This window comes from Syngnathus typhle, linkage group LG19 (assembly GCF_033458585.1).
Source record: "Syngnathus typhle isolate RoL2023-S1 ecotype Sweden linkage group LG19, RoL_Styp_1.0, whole genome shotgun sequence".
Lineage (NCBI taxonomy): Eukaryota > Metazoa > Chordata > Actinopteri > Syngnathiformes > Syngnathidae > Syngnathus > Syngnathus typhle.
The window spans coordinates 4,251,803-4,270,715 of NC_083756.1; the positions used below are offsets into that span (position 1 = coordinate 4,251,803).

An 18,913-nucleotide genomic window follows, 5' to 3' on the forward strand; every position below is an offset into this window, starting at 1 on the left:
GTGGTGTGGGGCTCGTCGGGGGGCCGCCAGGGGGAAATCAGGGAGCTAATCAGCGGGCGGAGTGACTTTGGAGGTGAAAAGCGGGTGACGCTGATGGGAGCTGACGTGCGGAATTGGGAGAGGATCAAGAGATGGCGGCGCTTAAAGAAGCTGTTTCCCCAGCCTGGAAAACTTTGATTTTATTTAATGGCGTACTCATTAGGACAAAGCAGGGGGGCGTTGGTGGTGGGGTGGAGCACGGGAATGAGCTCCACTGGATGAGGAGGATGGGAATTGACTATGTAAGTGTATTTCCTCAAACACAAAGCGTGATGCAGTTTGTTTGTCTCTGCGTAATTATCGTCCCGCGGGTCTAAATCGCATGTAAATGAATACTAATTCCACCAAGAGATACACAGATGCACACGTGGATGTTGATGAACATCCCGTGCACCCCCATGCAGGCTCATGTAGCCCGCCTCCACTCTCCATTTTAAATCGAGAGAATGATGAAGCGCAAATACTCATCCGGTTATCAGATGGCGGCTACCTTGTTGCTTCCCCACTTGTTAATTACTTTGGCCTGTTTGCATTTTTTATTTATCTACTGCAGCTTATAATCACACGGAGAACAGATACTTGCCTCGCTTAATTACGTGGTTTTACAACCCCTTCCCCCAGGGTGACTCCCCCCACCTCACGGACATTCAGGTCACCTTGTCCTGAACTGGAGGGGGACGTTTGGGGGTCGACGGGGCGAACCCTACTCCGACCCCTCAGCCTACGCGTTTGCTGAAGTCAAAGCTACACACCTCACCTAGAGACAAACAAAGGTTTTTGGTAGAGGTTCCAAGTGATGCTTGCAAGCCATCAGAGACCAAGGGAACAATTTCACAGGATGTGATAGAAGATGCTCCAGGCGTGGCAAAAACAGACACAGCTCCTTCTGATGCAGAAGTGCCAAAGAATCCGTCCATCCTTGCTCCCTGGCATGTAGGGCACCATGTTCCACTTCTTCCTTTCCCTGTGCTTTCTTTATTTCCCTCCCCTTCTCCCCTCCTTTTCTTTATCACCAACTTGTGAATGGCAGCCAATCAGAAGCAGAGTTGCCTCGGCTTCAGCCTCCGTGACATCCAGATCCAAAAGTGATGCGCTGCTATACAGAAAGACAGAAGGTGGGGTGGGGGGAAGAGAAGAAAGTACAGGGGAGGGAAAAAGGGGGAGAGGCCATAGTGAGGGAGGGAAGGAGGGAGGGAGGAACAGCGTACAACGAACTCACTCTCTCTCTCCCTCTCTATTTCTCGGTGCACACATACATACACAAACACTCGCACACACGCTCCCAGCAGCTGAGCCGTTGTCAGTCTTGGAATGTCGTCGCTGCCGGCGGGAGTCGGGTGCTCGGCTGCTAAGCACCGCTGAGGAGCAGGAAAAGCATCGCCTCATCCTGCAGGCTTTGCAAGTAAGACCTATACTTGTTGAGGGGGGTGGGATGGGGGGAGTTGGAATAATTCTCCCTTGCATTGCCGCAGCAACTTCAAAAGAGCTCGGCGAGCAGAAATATGAAGTAATATTAAATTTCTGAACTCGTAGTCTTGGACTCACTGATGATGTGGTGGTACGCTCGCCTGACTTTGCTGCAGGGAGCGCAGGCTCCGTTCCCACTTAGTGATGCTTTGATTGTTTTGTGCCCGGGTACTGGTGACCATTCCGGGGCGCAGTCTGCCTTTCCTCTAGGGTAGGCTCGAGCTTCTTGCGACCCAGAATAGGATAAAAAAAATAGTCTCTGACCGGAGTCACCGATGGTGTCACTCAATTGACTTGAGCTCCGGGTAACTGAAAGCTCGTCTGTTTCGATATGTGCCCCAAGACTGGCAGGCGATCAGTCCGGGTTGTAGTCCAGTCTGCCTTTCGCCTGAAGTCAACTGGGATAGACTCCAGCGGATGAATGGATGAGGTTCTCTCTGACTAACTTTGCATGCAGGACTCGCATCATGGCTCAGTTTGTGAGGTTGTTTCGCGACACAAGATCCTCACTCTTTGCTTCACAATGGTCAAAGTGACTCGCATGAGGTGTGATAAGCTCATTACCAGTGCTGTAAAGATCTCCCACTCACTCATCTTCCATGAAACTAGGGAGGGAAAATGATTTGACGCATCGTTCCAAAGGAAACAAGTTGTGCTCCAGTTCTTTTTTTGTCCTCCCAAATCAGTGGATTTCTTTTTTTTTTTTGGTGTGTCGACAAGGAAGCGTGCTCGGTGTCACAATATCGCTTTGGAAACACGAGCACGGCTCAGTGAGCTCCAACGGAGGCGGAGGTCGGCCAAGACGCTTTCCTACCTCGCAGTCCGAGGAAGAATCAGGAAGGTCGAGGGCTCCACCAAGTGGAGAAGAAGAGCTGCGTGCTGCCTCGTGATGCTTCTGGATTTCTACTTAGGTGGTCTTCACCCAGCCTTTATGTGCACAAACTGCATTAATTACCAAAAATGTACTGTACATTAATTAATGGTATCTTATAAAAGGACTCATTTTGGTGAAGAAGGCGAACTGCCCATTAAGCAATTAACATTTTGTGCATTTATTAATGTGCTTATGAAATACATGGCACATTGCTATCTTATATTTTAGGCCAGAGAGACAAGAATGAAACGTTGGTAATGTACATGACTGCTTAAGGCGGCATGATTGTATGTGACTTGATTGTCCATGCTGTGCTGCCATGTTCCATTTTCAAAGTGAACCAATGCGAGAAACAGACGTGACATTTGTCCTCGTAATGTGCATACGCACGGTAGACGACGTGCAAAATCCAGCGTTTGGTTTTTGTAACGTGATGAAATGTGTGAAGGTCCACTTCATTGTCTTCCACCATTTGTGTTACACGGTTGTGTTATTTTTACGGACGACAGTTGCCCAGTGTGAAGAATACGTTTTTATTTTCTCTCGCTTTTGTAGTCTTAAATAACAGGTGCCTTTCAGTTCAGATGTAAGAACACGTCAATATTTTTTTTTCGTCACGAATAAATAAGCCGTCTGAATACTGATTTGTATCAAGGATTTTCCCGCTCTAATTTTTTTTTTTTTTCCCAAATTTGCAAATGAAAGATTTTTGGGGCCTTGGTGGAGGTCTCCTCCATCCTGCCGCTAGCTTGAAACACCTCACAAGATGCACGTTCACTCCTCACTCAATTAATTACTTTCATGTTTCATAATGAACACACGACATCCAGAATGATTACTTTTTTTCTTTTTTTTTTTCCTTCATGCGGTGTTCAAAATGTCCGCTCACCGGCTAACACTCCGGACAATTTATTAGCATTCATAAAGCATAAAACGCGCACTTAACTTTCATGGGATAATCAATTAAACAGTGCGCTGGCAGGCTTTCAAAGGTGTCTTTCTCCAAGTAACATGCTAAAGCCGCTCTCTCGGATGCAACGGATCAGTCCATAATTTGGAATATTTAACTCAAAGCCTTCCTGGTAATGATGACGGGGAAGAACACAGTGCTGTTTTTAGGGCTAATTACTGCTTAATGAGGCGGTTCTCTACTATAATAGCGAGTGATGCTGGATTGTTAATCGTTTATTAAGCATCTCCAGAGGAGTTAACGGTGTTATTAATGGATCATATTTCATGTACACGGGAATTGTTTAGGATGGTATAAAAACTGTGCAGTTGGGAAACAATCCAAGCTAACATTATCGATTTAGCGGATTTTACAACAGCAGTCAATAAGCGCTTCACATACAGGAAAACGGTGAGAATAATCACAAATTAATATACAGTAACAAAGCCAAAATAATCTTTACCTATGTGTGCTTGGAATTTTGGATTCGATATTTTCTTGGGGGACAGTTGTCCAATCTAATGATACAACAGACTGGAATTAATTTTTGTACAACCATTTATAATCAAAATATTTTTATGTCTGACGGTGGTAATTAAAACGATGCATTAGCATTTAAAGTACTTTTATTTTCCCAAAAATTGACAGTGTGCCTTATAATCAGGTGCGCCTTATGTATGAATTGAATAAAGTTTGACTAATTTCCTGTGTTGCTTTACCGTAATGCGCCTTTATATAGGAAGTAGCTTCTTCCTCCTAGCTTAGGCTTCTTCCTACTCCTTTTCTAACAGTGATATATATTGTTTGTTGTTTGTTTTTTATTGTTTTTATTCTTTAAACCATGTTCAAAATAAAGATTCATCCATTCATTCATTCATATATGGAAACGTCCAAAAATAGACCTGTTGATTCAGACTGCGCTTCATAGTCCGAAAACTACGGTAACAGCAAAATTTGGATGGAGCCTATCGTGCGGAATAATAATTCCTCGTTCACCCAGTAGTTGTGAGTGACATTTTGAAAAGTGCTTAGTGTCTTAAAGTTTGGCGTAGCGCCTGCAACGGAGCGTGTTCAATTACGGGAAGCATACAAATGCTCGGCCCGGAGTCTTTCTCGCTCTCTCCCGCTCGTGATGAGCAGCTAGTTTACGTCTGATCAAAGAGCTTCTTATTCAGCAAAACAAGAATGTATAATTCTGCAGATTACACAAATGGAGCGGAGCCGAGCGCCTGCCAGGATGCGTCTTAGCACAAGATTAAGGATAACAAGCGCGGGACGCCACTTTAAAAAAGTGCACTGGCTCTCATTTGGTCCCGTCACAACTTTTTTCTTTTTCTCCTTTTGACTTAATCTAGTCATAAACAACTTTTTAATACTGCTGCTGATTTTAATAGGCTGAATAAGTTAATGCAGCTTGAGTCTATAGGATCTGGCAAGGCTTCCGCACGCATGCACGCTCGCTCATCCTTTAATAGTGTTTGTAAGAATCCCAACGCGTGGTAGGCGCATCCCCATCAAGGATTCATATCCAGAATGCTATTAAAGTCCAAGGACGGGCGGGAATGTTAATTAGAAAATGCAATAACAAGCGTCAGCCCAGATTAATTTATCAGCCGCGTTTTTCTGATCTGGAGAAGGCTTGTGTCCACATCATGGTGAGAATAAAATCGGAAATGGAGGCAGAATCGTCGAGCCACAACCCGAAGAATTTTAATCCATGTAAAAATGTATGTAAGCTACTTTTATATTCTTCCAAAATTCAACCTCAGCAAATGATTCGTGTCCTTCACAAACCCTTTCAACCAGTTGACCCATCTTTGAAGTGACCCAGATATAATGGTCACCTCAGTCCAGCGGTATACTGTGTCTCTTCATCGATTAAATGGAGATTCTGCGGTCCTAAAAATGTGTTCTTGGTATTCAAATCAGTTCCAAGTGGTCCATTGACCTTTGAGTTGTCCCCGAAGTGACTAGTGAGCTTCCCTCGAGTACTCTGGCCTGGAGATAGGGGGGAGGGACGTACTTAATGGGCTCTTTAAGAAAAAGAGATTTATTACAATTACCTTCCTAAAAGACCATCAATTATTCAAATATGGCTAAATTACCTATCAGGTCCAAGTCCTGCTGGGGATTCAGAGAGGAAGAAGAGTGCCAATATTAGGAAATACTTTTCATAAGTCCGACAGGGGTGATTTGTCTTGGACCGCATCGTGGCGTCAAAGGAGCGAAAAAGGAATCGAAGGGATTGACTGAACGTAATGAACGCGAGACCAAATTAGCTCTCAAATTCCACCAGTGAGCGACACGATTAATCTCAGAGTTGCTGACAGAGGAGTTGCGGCTGGGATAGTTTGAGGCCACGAAGTAAACTAAACTCACAGATGGATGAATTAGGCCCGTCACTCGAGTACTGGCGGGCCCGCTTTGCGTCTTGGGACGCATTAGATGAGCGTGTTTTACTCTGCTAAGTAAATACAAGCATCCCGCTTGATGAATGTGTCTGACGGTACGAGCGAGGTATTGACGGCGTTTTTGGACTGTGTCGTCGTATCCTGCCAGCTACAGCAACACATAATTAACCTCGGTGATGAATTTACACATGACGGGAAATTGCTGCATTAATAAGACATTATGTTCCGTGGAAATGACTTTTTCAGTCACGCTTAATGATATTTGCAATTCAACAACAACAACAGCTCATTAACTGAAGGTATCTACACTCCAAATTGTTGTGAACGTATTAGTTCTCGTTAAAATGCATTGCTGTTCTACCACAGTAAATTCTCATTACAATAATAAATTCAGCCATCCTTTTTTAAGGGCTCCTGCTCAGAATATATCCCAGGTGAATTTGGGAGGCGGGTTACACCCAGGCAATCACAAGGCAGACTCTTTCAGGTTTATTTTACAAACTCAGGGCCCGGGGGCCAGATATGGCCCGCCATATCATTTTATGTGGCCCGCAAATTTTGCATCGACTTTGTGTCATTACTAAAATTACAAATTGTCTTGCAGATATTGCTTGCAATTTGATTATCATTGGTTCTGTTTAGTTTTTACTAGTCTCTGATTTCAAAACTAGTTTTTCATCAGTTTGTTTTGTTGCCTTTATCAGACACCATAATGGCCCTCCGAGGGAAACTATGATTACGATATAGCCCGCAACAAAAATGAGTTTGACACCGTCGCCTTAGAGGAAGTGTACAACGCTATTCGAGCGTGAAGTAGTCCGTAACCTTGTCATCCATCATGTTCATTATAAACAGCAAGGCCTTATCGCCTATTTTCTTCTCCACACATTTGTAATTAAACCGTTTTGCTTTTCCCCTCAGGCGCCTGATTTTTGGGATCACCGTGAGGAATACAATGTTCGTTGTGCTCACGCTACTTTGCAGTCGTCATCGAGTCCCAAGCGCTTCTCCGTAATTGCCACGTCGTCATTTCAGAAGCGTCCCTCGGCCGCCGAATCGGATACCATGCTCCTCACCCAGGTGGTCCCGATGCTGTGCTTCCTATGGCCCGCCATCGCCTTGCCTCTCGCACCTGGGAATATTGGAAATGTGTTTGGAATGCAAGAGAGCGACGGTAGGATTCTGCAGCGCTCCAAGCGGGGATGGATGTGGAATCAATTCTTTCTGATGGAGGAATACACCGGAAATGATAAGCAGTACGTCGGCAAGGTAAGGTGTTCCAAAGAGATTTGGCCTGACACAAATGTCTGAAAATATTTGTTACCAGGTTGGGGCTGGTTGGAAGTAAAGGTCTGATGACATCAGGGTATTACGGTATTTCTAATTGCAGATTGTAGAACAAACCTTTTCCAATTTCCTGAGCAGAATTTGAACGTGTCTTACTCCAGAGGCATTTAAAGACTTTTGTTTGACATGAGACAGTTAAGAGAAAGCGCAACAACGGAGCAGCTAATCAATCACTCGTGACCTATCGATTTGTTGAAAATAAGACTTGTCTGCTGAGGCCCATGAAGCTTCTCTGGCCGGAGGAGACTTAGCGGAGGGCAACTCGTATTCGATTTTCGGAGTTTGTTAGCGAGCACGCCGGAGTCCACAACACGGCGAGGTCTCTGGCCAATTGCGGCCGTCTTAAGGATCCCGAGATTGATTCCACCCGGCAACTTGGAAATACGAGGAAGACGAACCTCTTGCTAAACTGCATCTCCGCATCCCTCCCTCTTCAAAAAATATGATGAGCCGTGGGACATGTGTGCTCCTGCCAGATCAGAGCGGGAGCTGCCGTCAGCCGGGTCGGGTCTGGCGCAATAAAGACAGGTGTGATGAGGAAAGGAACGCTGCACTTATCAACTCCGGCGAGGCAAATGCGGTGACTGTCGACAGCCAATTTTCTCGGAGGAGGCTGCCTTTCATCACACACCTCATCCTCGGCGGTAAACAAGTGTGCCGGGGTGAGCCGCAGGGGGGCTCTGACAACTTCTTTGCTGCAGCTATCGCACTGGAAGCACACGCACAAATGGATTGGCGGGGAGGAGGAAGAAGAAAGCGTATCAATCAGGCGGGCGGATGAAATGCGCCTTGTTGTGTTATGTGATGCGGCGGCAACGTAAATGCCAAGTGTGAAGCGGGTTATCAGTTGATGCGGCGGCTGCCACGCACCTCGCCTTGATGTTCCCCGCCGCCGCATGACAGCACGGGCTTCATTTCTGCTGTCCAATATCCTTCATTATTCCGCTGTCAGAAAAAACATGAGGCTGTAATGAATTGCTGAGGAAGGCCGGGCGCTATACGTAGGACTAATTTCATCTCTTTGCAAAAAGGGACGGACGGAGAAAGCACTTAATGGCGACGTCTTGACAGTTCGACTGGTAAAGATCATTTCTCGGCGTGGGCGATGGGAGGCCTTGTTTGTTTCATGTTCAATCAAAGCCAACGACTCGGCCCCCGCACACACGCTCGCTTAAAAGGTTCATTTCTTGATTGTGGCAATCAAATGCTAAGCAAAGAAAAGGCATCAACAAAGCAACTTATTTTGCGAACGAGATAAAAACAATCTAAGATATAGAGAAAATAAATTATAGTTCCACGTCTAATAAATTCAAGCTGAAGTCAAATCAACAGTACCGTATTTTTTAGACTATATGGCCGACTGGATAATAAGACGGAGTCTCAACTATTTTTGAAAACTTAATGATTTTATTTTACTCCACTTTAAGTGAGCTTCAGTTTTTTGTATTTTCCACTCTTTCCTCATTTTCATCTTCTTCTCCAACTTTTTATGGCCCAAGGTCTACAATTGAGAAATGAATTTACAGCCCTCGACTTGTATCTTAACCTTAATTAATTCAATATCGGCGATGTTTCGTCAAGTCAAACGCAGCCAAACATCGCTCATGTTTTTCTATCCGATGAACAGGATTTATTTGGTTTTAGTGGTTGCGTTCTGACTATCCTTAGATTGCAAAATGATAAAAAGGTGAAGGCAGTGCTGATGGAAGTCGAAACAAATAAGAGGCAACAGAAGATTTGTGGCGAAGCGTGGGACGAGGCGCTCGTGCCAAATAAAATGAAAAACAAAATAAAACCTGACCTCTTCTGACCCAAAACAACTCCACACAGAGTCATCTCACAGCCTTAAATTTGAGCAACAATAAATATGAAGCATCACGCCATTTGTTACTCCCCACTATTGGCTGGTGTGAGGCCATCCAATCCCATTTGAAGTGACTTTCACGAGGCGGCTAATAAGTGCCGCCGTTGAGCGTGCGCAGCTGCGGCGGCCCACTTCTAAAGGCTTGCAATGCTGAGCAATACATCTGCAAACTTGACGCCAGCGGGGCCAGCAAAATCCCATTAAGGCGCTGGCACCTTCCATTGTGCCCTGCCTCATAAAACCCTTGCCTTCATAAGAATTATTACTATTTCATTTTAGCTGTGTTCATATTTTTTGCCAGCCTTGGGATGCGGCGGCGGCCTCGCTCGCCACTTGAAAGAAATATAATATAAAGAAAGCAGCCCACAGCTACGACGGCGGGGTCCACGTCGAACCTGCAAAAAAGGCACGAGTACGGGGCGCTCTGTTTTAACGTTAAAGACGGAACGAGAGCGAGCAGGCGAGCGGGAGAGTAATTATTCCGTCTCCATTCTGTGTCGCTATCTCCTCGCTGCAGCAGCGAGCGACACGGAGCGGAGGACTGACAAGAATTGCCAATGATTTCCTTGCTTTGCAGACAATTGCTCAGTGTTTGTGCGAGGCAATTTCACTCATCAAGGCTCTCCTCTGTGCTTGTGTTGTAGGGCCATGAAAAGGCGTTTTTCTTTTTTTCGGTTTTAAGCAAAGCCACCAAATGTAGCGCCGTCGTCATTTGATTTCGCCCAAGCCCCGTGAAGACGTTTCGTGTAAGCACTTGTAAGAGGATGCAATGTGTTTGGTGCACTCCAAGATTTCTTGCCTTCTGCTGCCCGTTTGAGATGTGCAACTGAGACTGGCTAATGGAGTCTTAACACAATTATTCCGAGAGGTCTCCTCACCCTCCTTGTTTGAAAGTATTAGACTTATGGTCGTGCAAAAGTGAAATGAATTTTAAGGGTCTTTTATTAGAGACTCATGATTGCGTCATCAAACTTTGCAGTGACGCAGGCAAGGACAAGAACTAAAAAAATTCTTTTGGAATTTACTATCGTCTAGCTGTCTTCATATTTGGTATCAATTGGGAACATTTCTTTAAAAGTCACCCGGAAATGACCAAATGGAAATTCCCGTCTTTTCAGCCATAGCCTCTTGTTTTTTTGTTTGCCTACCAAAATCCATTCTGGTAACGATAGAGCAGCCATTAGGTTGGCGGCATAGCTTCCCATTATGGAAATAAGGCCATGACAGCTGATGGAAACTGCTACCAGCTTTCCGTCAACACTAACCCTAAAAATGTTGTCCCGGGAGTTGATTGTTGCGCGGCATCCTGCAGGTCGTAACGAGGCACGGGCGGTTCATGGCAAGCGCGCTCGTGGAAGCCCATTTAGATGCAAACAAATTCCTGCAAACATCCCATCGGCATAAAGCTGTCACTCACAGGCCCTACTTTCGCATCTCCAAGGCCTCGTAAATTCCACGTCCTTCCGCGCTCGAAAATAAGGCGAGGGGTGGTTCCCGCTGGCAGCCACAATATTTTAGTCTCAGAATCTTTTTTTTTTTTTTTTACAAATGCATTCACCCAACTGGAGTTATTTGACATCGGTCAAACAAATAATTAGCTTCCTCGCGGCGTTGCCATATTAATATTAACAAGTCACAAGGCAACGTACGACGTGTCATTAAACGCGCTAGGCGAGCTCTCTAAAAATAGCCGCAAGTGAATCAAGCATCGGTCAGCCACAAGGTGACGGATAGGTCGGAGGTGACTCATTTCAGCCGCCGCCCTTCCTGCCTCGAGTTGTTCCTCAACCATGCGATTCCGAAGATAAATCCAATGGCGTGATTGGTGAAATATATCAAGGGACATTTTAGCGTGTCTCGCCTGTTTTGTGGGGAAGAAAAATTGAAAACTCTGATGGATTCTGTCATGAGAGTAAAAGTAGATGCGGTTAAAACAAGATCTACATCAATTGTTAATACCTTCGGAAGAGATTGACGTCAAGAGCCTTGCAAGTAAAGGTTCACAATACTGTACAAGAGTGTTGGTAACTTGCTGCATCACACATAAAATGGAGAGAAGCTTTTATTTCCCGGTGATTGATGCACAAAAGGTTCTTCAAATGTCCCATAGCCTGACTTTGGTTATAAACAAGCAAGTCTTCCATGTCCTTGAGTAAGATGAGGCTAATATGCCAGATGTGAGATTCATTTTACTCAAAAAGAAGAAAGGAGAAGCGGAGCACAAAAAGCTCTTCTGTGGGATTTTACGGGACCTAATGCGTGCGTAAAGTGCCGCCGCCATCGCCCCCAAATTGGCGCCGCATCGACAGGGTCGTCCAATAAAAAAGGCGCAACGGCTTGAATGGTCGAGTGAGTGCCAAATATACTTCAAAACACTTTTGAGTGCAACTTTCTACAGCCTGACCATTGACACAAAAAAACAGGCCAAGGATTCGATCTATACTTATGTCAAGATCAAAAAATCTTCTCTGTGTTTGATTCCCAGCTCCACTCCAACATGGACAAAGACGACGGCACCGTCAAGTACGTCCTGACCGGAGACGGCGCCGGAACGTTGTTTGTGATCGACGAAAAGTCAGGCGACATCCACGCTACCAAGAAACTGGACCGCGAGGAGAAGTCCATGTACACGCTCCACGCCAAAGTACTGGATCGCATCACCAACCAAGAAATGGAGCCCGACACCGAGTTTAACATCAAGATCCACGACATCAATGACAACGCGCCGAAATTTGAGCGAAACATCTATTTTGCCAGCGTCCCGGAGATGTCGGATGTCGGTGAGTAGAGATTTGTGAGGAGCTTCTACTGGTGTCTTCATGCAGAAAAATATTTATTGTGTGTCTTCAATAGCTTCAAAGTTTCAGAAAAACAAATCAATCTTTGAGAGGCAATTCATTCGTTTGTGCTGATCCATTAAATTGCGCCGATAAACAGAACACAAAGCGTCCATCATGTGATGTTATATTCACGTTATTTGTGTTTGGTCCGCCTCATTAAGTATTCACAACAAGCCTTGTCATTTTCCATTGTTTGAACTGCCGTTCCACGCCTTTTATGTTCTGATTGTCATTTTTTTCCAATTAAGCCTTTGCTTGCTCGCACTTTGCTTTTCATTTGCGAGTATAAATAAACCAAATGGCCTGAATGTAAAGTGGCACGCCTATAAAGCATAATCTAACTGCAGATGAAAAAAAACATTCCCAATTATGAATACAATTGAGCAATCGGGGGGGTCAATCAAAAGCCAATTATCTCTGCGGCAAATAATAAAGAGCCTTGTTTGGGGGGATTCATGATGCCGGCTAAAGATGGGTCAGGGTCGCCGTTAGTCATCGGGCAGACTAATAAACAGTTTGGATTGAACACCGCGCTTCATCAAGTCAGCCGGCCATGAGAGGCGGCAGCCATCAGTTCTGGCACTAAGTGGGACAGATGTTCAAGGCTTCATTAGTATGCGGCCAGACTCGGCGACCCGATCGCTGCACGGCGGCGGTGGTGGCGGAGGTCTCCGGAATGCCAAGGACGGCATTAGCCACGCGGCCTTGTGAAGGATATGGAGGTGCAAAAGGACTCTCTCTCTCTCTCTCTCTATTTGTATTTTTTTTCTTCTCTGTCCGCAATACACAGCCTTCATTATTGCTCCGACCGTGACATTTCACCGTAAGCCCAATAAAATGGCGTTATCATTAAACCGCAATGTTATGCATAGCCGACATTTAGCGGCCTGTTAACGAGGTTATTTGAGGGCAAAATATTGGTAAGGCAAAGTCTGTCTGCCTGACTTTAGTGGTCCAATTGTTTTTGTTTTAGGTATTTCACTTTTAACCCAAGGATTCCATTTCAGACTCACCTTTTTTCTGCTCCTGTTTTTTTCCAGGTACTTCAGTAGCCACCATAACGGCGACGGATGCTGACGACCAAACGTACGGCAACAGTGCCAAACTGGTCTACAGCATTCTGCAGGGACAGCCTTACTTTTCCGTGGATTCCGAGAACGGTGAGTGGAGCGACAATTAGCCAGTGAGCCCCCTGCTCGTATGGAGTCTATGAAAAGGTCTCGTTAAGTGTGACGGAACATTAAACGGCACCTCGCCCAACGAGGATTTCTTTCTGCCATTCTTAAGCACAGCTAAAGACACGTTTCACGGCACTAACTCTCCAAATCCGTCTCTTAAAACGCTAAGCTAATTAGGGGGAAGATGACTTAAAGCGGGCAAGAGGATGTGGTTTATTTTTTCTTCTTCTTCTTCTCAGGCACCATTAAGACAGCACTTCCCAGCATGGACCGGGAGGTCAAGGAGAATTACCAGGTGGTGATCCAGGCTAAGGACATGGCCGGACAGATGGGGGGTCTCTCGGGGACCACCACGGTCAGCATTACCCTCTCCGACGTCAATGACAGTCCGCCCCGCTTTGCCAACCGTAAGCATCTTTGTTTTTTACAACTCCAATTCGGATTAAAAGTTCGTTTGAATCCGGAAGCAATGTTTTGGCAAAACCGTATTTTGTGGGTGCGGCTCTGAGGATCGTGTCAATGAACATATGGCAAAAGAATGTTTTTCAAAATTTTACAAAATCACCTTTAGGGTCTTTTCATGGTTGTCAAAGTCAAAGGTTAAGGATACTCTCACGTGATGTCACATTTCAGATTCCTTCCGCATCAGCGCCTCGGAATCCACAGAGATCGGCGGTGCCATCGGTCGCATCAAAGCCGACGATCCCGATTTAGGCCGCAACGCTGAGATGGAGTACAGCGTGGTGGAAGGGGACGACAACTTTAACATTATCACGGACAAAGCCACCCAAGAAGGCATCATCATTGTCAAAAGGGTGATTGTGCCACCACATCAATTTGTTGTCAAACATACACATAACTGTAAACACAGGAACAGTTGTGTGTACCTAATAATATGATGCGGTGACTAAACATGAATCATAGCAGCCCTTCTGCGCTAACTCGTTGCAATGAAAATGAGTTTGACAACCGTGGTTTTATGCCATTGAATAGCCGCTATGATGTGCGCTGAGCACGCTTTCCTTCTGCAAGCAAAGTCTGGCACGACACGTCGAGCGGCACACAGGAGATTAATGTGCCTGAGACGCTTTAAACCCCACAAGAAGATCTGCTTAATTCACATTTTCCCTCCGAATGAATCCTGAACCACTGCCTGACTTTTAAAAATCTGCTATCGTTATCGGGCTTTCTCGCTATAATATTACCTTGTCGCGTTTTAAGTTCCTGAAAGTGAGAGTATTGCCCGTTTGCTTTCATTTCATCCACGGATGTTTTATCAGCTTCCACGTCTCATAGTGAGTAACTTCCGACGCACAATCGTGAGCGTTTTGGATTAGAGAGTGCCGCCCGATAAGGTTCATCCACATGAGAAAGGATAAATGACGGAATTTGCTTTTGGGAAGTGACGTACGGAACCAGCTACATCCTGGGCCTCTGAAATGAATAATAGAAAAGGAGTCTTTTGTCAGTGAGTCTTTTGTCAGAAACTCATCGTTTTCTCGCAAGATCTCCCCCATCAGCATTCCTCACTCTGACTTGTAACTTCCAATCGAGAGCGCTGCGGAGATAAAGGCTAAAGTGCCTATTACAGTCTGCCGGCGAGATTCCTGACGCTGATCCCTCTCATCCGCAGGCGCTCGATTATGAAAGCAAGCGAGACTACGAGTTTAAGGTTGAGGTGAGGAACACGTACCTGGATGCCAGGTACATCCAGGGTCTGAAGTTCAAGGACTTCGCCACCGTCAAGGTGACGGTAGAGGACGTGGACGAACCCCCCGTTTTCACCCGCAATCCTTACGTCATTGAGGTTCACGAGGACACAGCCGCCGGCAGCTTTGTGGGCGTGGTGTCAGCCCGGGACCCCGACGCTGATAACAAGATGGTCAAGTATGTGATTTACTCTAAAACTAAGCTAACACGTAAAGGACACGTTTCTTTCCTTTACAGTGGTGCCTTAAGAGTCTAATTAGATTAGACCCTTACTCGGGTCGGCAAGTCGTCAGTAAACAACCGAAAAAGAACGGATGACAATACATTACAAAAGCAGCAGAAATGTAAAGACAAGTGTTACCCTGTGGCTGTTTCCTGTTTGGCAACATTAGACAAAACCATTGGCAGTAGATTATGCTGAGAGGCTTGCGGCATACAATGACAAAACGTTTGTCCCCGGATAGTCTTGAATTCGAAAGATCTTGCATGTATCACTGCTAGAAGGTTTGGTGACACTGATGAGTTTTTTTGGTTGACTTGGCGCAGATACTCCATCGATCGTCACACGGATCTCGAGAGGCTCTTCAACATCGATTCGTCCAATGGCACTATTACAACCCGGAAAGCTTTGGATAGAGAAATATCCAAATGGCACAACATCTCCGTGATGGCTTTGGAAATGAGTACATCTTTGAGCTTTTACGTGTTGGTTATTTTTTTTTGTATGACTAAAAAAAAACCTAACAATCTTCAACCCTTGTGGTAGACAACCCACGTCAGATTGCCCGTGTACCGGTATTCATCAAAGTGCTGGATGTAAACGACAACGCCCCGGAGTTCGCCATGTCCTACGACACGTTTGTCTGCGAGAATGTCAAAGCAGGACAGGTAAGTCAGGAAAATAATATCAAACTATATGTTGACAGAAAGTAATGATTGATCATCTCGTTTGAAATTTCAGTGAAAGCACAACTCGCATGTCTAAAGGGAAAAAGTAAAGTTGAGAGAACTAATCTCAACTGTCATTGGGCAAAGTTCCAAACGAGTTGGCAGCAAAACTAGCCACTCGCTGACATTGAGAGGGCGGCTGTTAGCACGTTAGCGCTGCGCAGTCACATGTCGCCATCCAACGATTGTTGTTCACAGCCGAGCCAAACGAGAGGCAGCTAATTCTTTAATGAGCTCATTTGCCGATCATTCTTCTCCCTGTCATCTACGTATCAATCATTTTAATTTACCAAACTTGCTAACACTTTGGTTTCTTTTCAAACAGTTGATTCAGACCATCAGTGCTGTCGATACAGACGAGCCCCTGGTCGGACACAAGTTTGTCTTCAGTATAAAGGCGGACAATCCGAACTTTACCATAAGTGACCAAGACGGTTAGAAACTTTTGTCGATTCTATCCAGCTGCCACTTTTGACGACCTAGTTATCAAAAGATTGATAATCATTCAGTTCTCTTCATCCTGTAGATAACACCGCCAATATCCTGACCCGACGCGGAGGCTTCAGCCGGCGCGAGATGAGCGTCTATTTTTTGCCGGTGGTAATCTCGGACAACGATTATCCCATCCAGAGCAGCACCAGCACGTTGATCGTGCGTGTTTGCGCCTGCGATAGCCGTGGCAACATGCAGTCCTGCAATCCTGAGGTGCTGCCCTTCTCTGACGGGCTCACCACCGGTGCCCTAGTGGCTATATTACTCTGCGTCATTATTCTACTCAGTAAGTTGGAACAATCAAAAGAATCTTTTCCCAATCAGTTTATAGCCACATGCTACTGTGTCAATCTAGTCTGCCACAGAACTCATCGGCGAACCATCCCCACATCGATCTCCTCGCCATCTGACAGTTCTCGCTTAACATAATATCACACTGGCCTCGGCTCGGCTCCACTAGTTGGACATGAGCACGGTGTGTATTCTCCTCATTATGTCCCCTCTGTCACGTCCGTCAGAAATGATCACAAGGCGCCACTCAAACAGCCACCTTGCACCCCTCGTCCGACCCTATGCGCACCGTCTTGTAATTAACACTCAGGCGGGGGGCGAGTGGACAACCACGCCGCCCGCAGTGAGGACGGAAAAGGTGAAGGAGTCGTGCTCGTTGGAAATTCAGAGATTGTTTTCCACTCTCGCTCGGTAAGCGCTGACTCCGTGGTTGCTGCCAAAAGAATGAAAGGAGATTTGAGAGGTTGTCCGCCGGCCCGCATTAAAAGTATCCTCCGAGCAAAGTGCATCTTGTACAGTCGACACGCCATTCAGGGGAAAAGAAAGAAAAGGCTTTCTCACTGCATCTTTGATAAAAGGAGACGTATGCCTGGGGCGATGGTGAGGATTCATCAATGGCAGTAAATGTGTTTTCCACTCTCTACATTGACGCTCGCAAATGCCTGATACATATTAGCATGCTAGCACTTACTTCTTTGCTGCTTTATTTTTATTTGAACCTGTATGCATGCCTTGCAGGCTACTTTCATGATGGAGAGAGCTTCATTGGTGTACTGCACAGGTGTCAAACTCAAGGCCCGGGGGTCAGATATGGCCCGCCACATCATTTTACGTGGCCCGCGAAGACAAATTGCGCATCAAATTCGTGTGTCATTACTAGAATTGCAAATTGCCTTCACTTTTAATATCTTTTTTTTCATATTTAACCAGTTTTTACTCGTCTGGTTTGAAAACAAGTTATTTGTCAGTTTGTTTTGTCGCTTTTACTGTGTATAATATGAGGTGCTCATCCATTTATTTGGGTTGACAGTCATAATGGCCCTCCGAAAGAAGTTATGAATACAATGCGGCCCGCGAAAAAAATGAGTTTGACCCCCCTGGTGTACTGCCTCCGTCTTGCGGTATCTCGAGGCAATATAATAACAGCCTTTCTTTTCCCGTGGTTTCTGTGCAGTGATCGTGGTTCTCTTTGCTGCCCTGAAGAGGCAAAGGAAGAAAGAGCCTCTGATTATCTCCAAAGATGACGTCCGGGACAACGTGGTCAGCTACAACGACGAAGGCGGCGGCGAGGAAGACACGCAGGCTTTCGACATAGGGACGCTACGCAACCCCGAGGTGATGGATGCTAACAAGTTACGCAGAGACATCATCCCCGAAATGCTGCTTTCCTTTCGGAGGACATCGCCCATAAAAGATAATACAAACGTCAGAGACTTCATCAACGGGAGGCTTCAAGAGAACGACTCCGACCCGACCGCGCCCCCTTATGACTCGCTGGCCACGTACGCTTACGAAGGCAGCGGCTCGCTAGCGGAATCGCTCAGTTCGCTGGAGTCCACCGCCACCGAGGGGGACCAGGATTATGATTACCTCAGCAGCTGGGGACCGCAGTTCAAGAAGCTGTCAGAAATGTACATCGGAAGAAGTCCGGGACGGGAGACCTAGAGGGAGCCTAACCCCGTTTTTCCAGTTGTTTGTTTGCAAGCTAGCCGGGCACGGTCTTTGTCCAGCCTGCGAACTACCAAGTGTACCGTCAGCCTACCTACTATGTATCAAACTAATTATCTATTCATGTCCGATGCGCTAGCTAGTGCGCTAGTCCGCAATTTGTCTGTTTGACTCGCACACGTGCACGTACTTGCACACACGTGTGTTGAAGGCCACTGGGAATTCAAACTTGACCGTGACGGTCCAGTTCTCCAAGTTTTACTGTTTCTGGTCAAAAATAAGTAATGATGCCTTTTGACTTTTAAGACTTTTTTGTGAACATGGCGTGGAAATGTGATTTGTAACCGAGCAGAGCGATAGCAGTATTGTATACTCTCAATGTTTAATGGCACTGGATCGTGTTTGGGAGCCCAGTCACTCCATGGAAAAAAGTGTACATGTACAAAGTGTTTTGAAACATTCTATATAATCTATGCTATTATTTGTCTGACGAGCAATGTCCGTGTGAACGGTTGGTGCAGTTTATTTGTCGAACTGGAGTCATTTCATTCTGTAGGCGTAACATGTAACCAGAAAGTGTAAGTTGTAGGAAAACACTGGATTCATGCTACTTGAATGCCGAGTCATATTGTTTTATATTTATATTTTTCTACTTATTTTTAATAATAAAATGAAGAAAAAGTTCCTTTCTAGGTTTCTGGGGGCTTTTTCTTATCCGTACGAAGTAAAATATTGACTGTGGGAAGCAAGATTGATCCAAGTGCCATTAATAAGGTCCAACAAATGTTCCAACTAATTGGACCTCAGCGGCCAACGACGAGCTTTAAAAAGAGAC

The 18,913-nt window shown here is 45.6% G+C and overlaps 1 protein-coding gene across 1 annotated transcript; it reads left to right on the top strand.

Moving 5' to 3' along the window:
• Positions 1–1,304: 1,304 nt before the first annotated feature.
• LOC133143956 (cadherin-10-like) lies at positions 1,305–18,762 on the top strand. The gene is made up of 12 exons (XM_061266252.1): positions 1,305–1,441; positions 6,662–7,009; positions 11,437–11,731; positions 12,832–12,951; positions 13,209–13,376; positions 13,603–13,784; positions 14,603–14,856; positions 15,226–15,362; positions 15,446–15,567; positions 15,953–16,061; positions 16,154–16,405; positions 17,585–18,762. Exons 2-12 carry the CDS (start codon positions 6,806–6,808, stop codon positions 18,073–18,075), a joined length of 2,334 nt encoding a protein of 777 aa, XP_061122236.1. The 5' UTR covers positions 1,305–1,441; positions 6,662–6,805; the 3' UTR covers positions 18,076–18,762.
• The last annotated feature ends 151 nt before the right edge of the window (positions 18,763–18,913 follow it).

Excerpts from the sequence above, each read along its gene's own strand:
- LOC133143956 (XM_061266252.1), top strand. The coding sequence starts at position 6,806 with ATGCTCCTCACCCAGGTGGTCCCGATGCTGTGCTTCCTATGGCCCGCC. Across the intron at positions 15,363-15,445 it reads CGTGATGGCTTTGGAAATGA|ACAACCCACGTCAGATTGCC; the intron begins GTACATCTTTGA and ends CCCTTGTGGTAG. Across the intron at positions 16,406-17,584 it reads CTGCGTCATTATTCTACTCA|TGATCGTGGTTCTCTTTGCT; the intron begins GTAAGTTGGAAC and ends GTTTCTGTGCAG.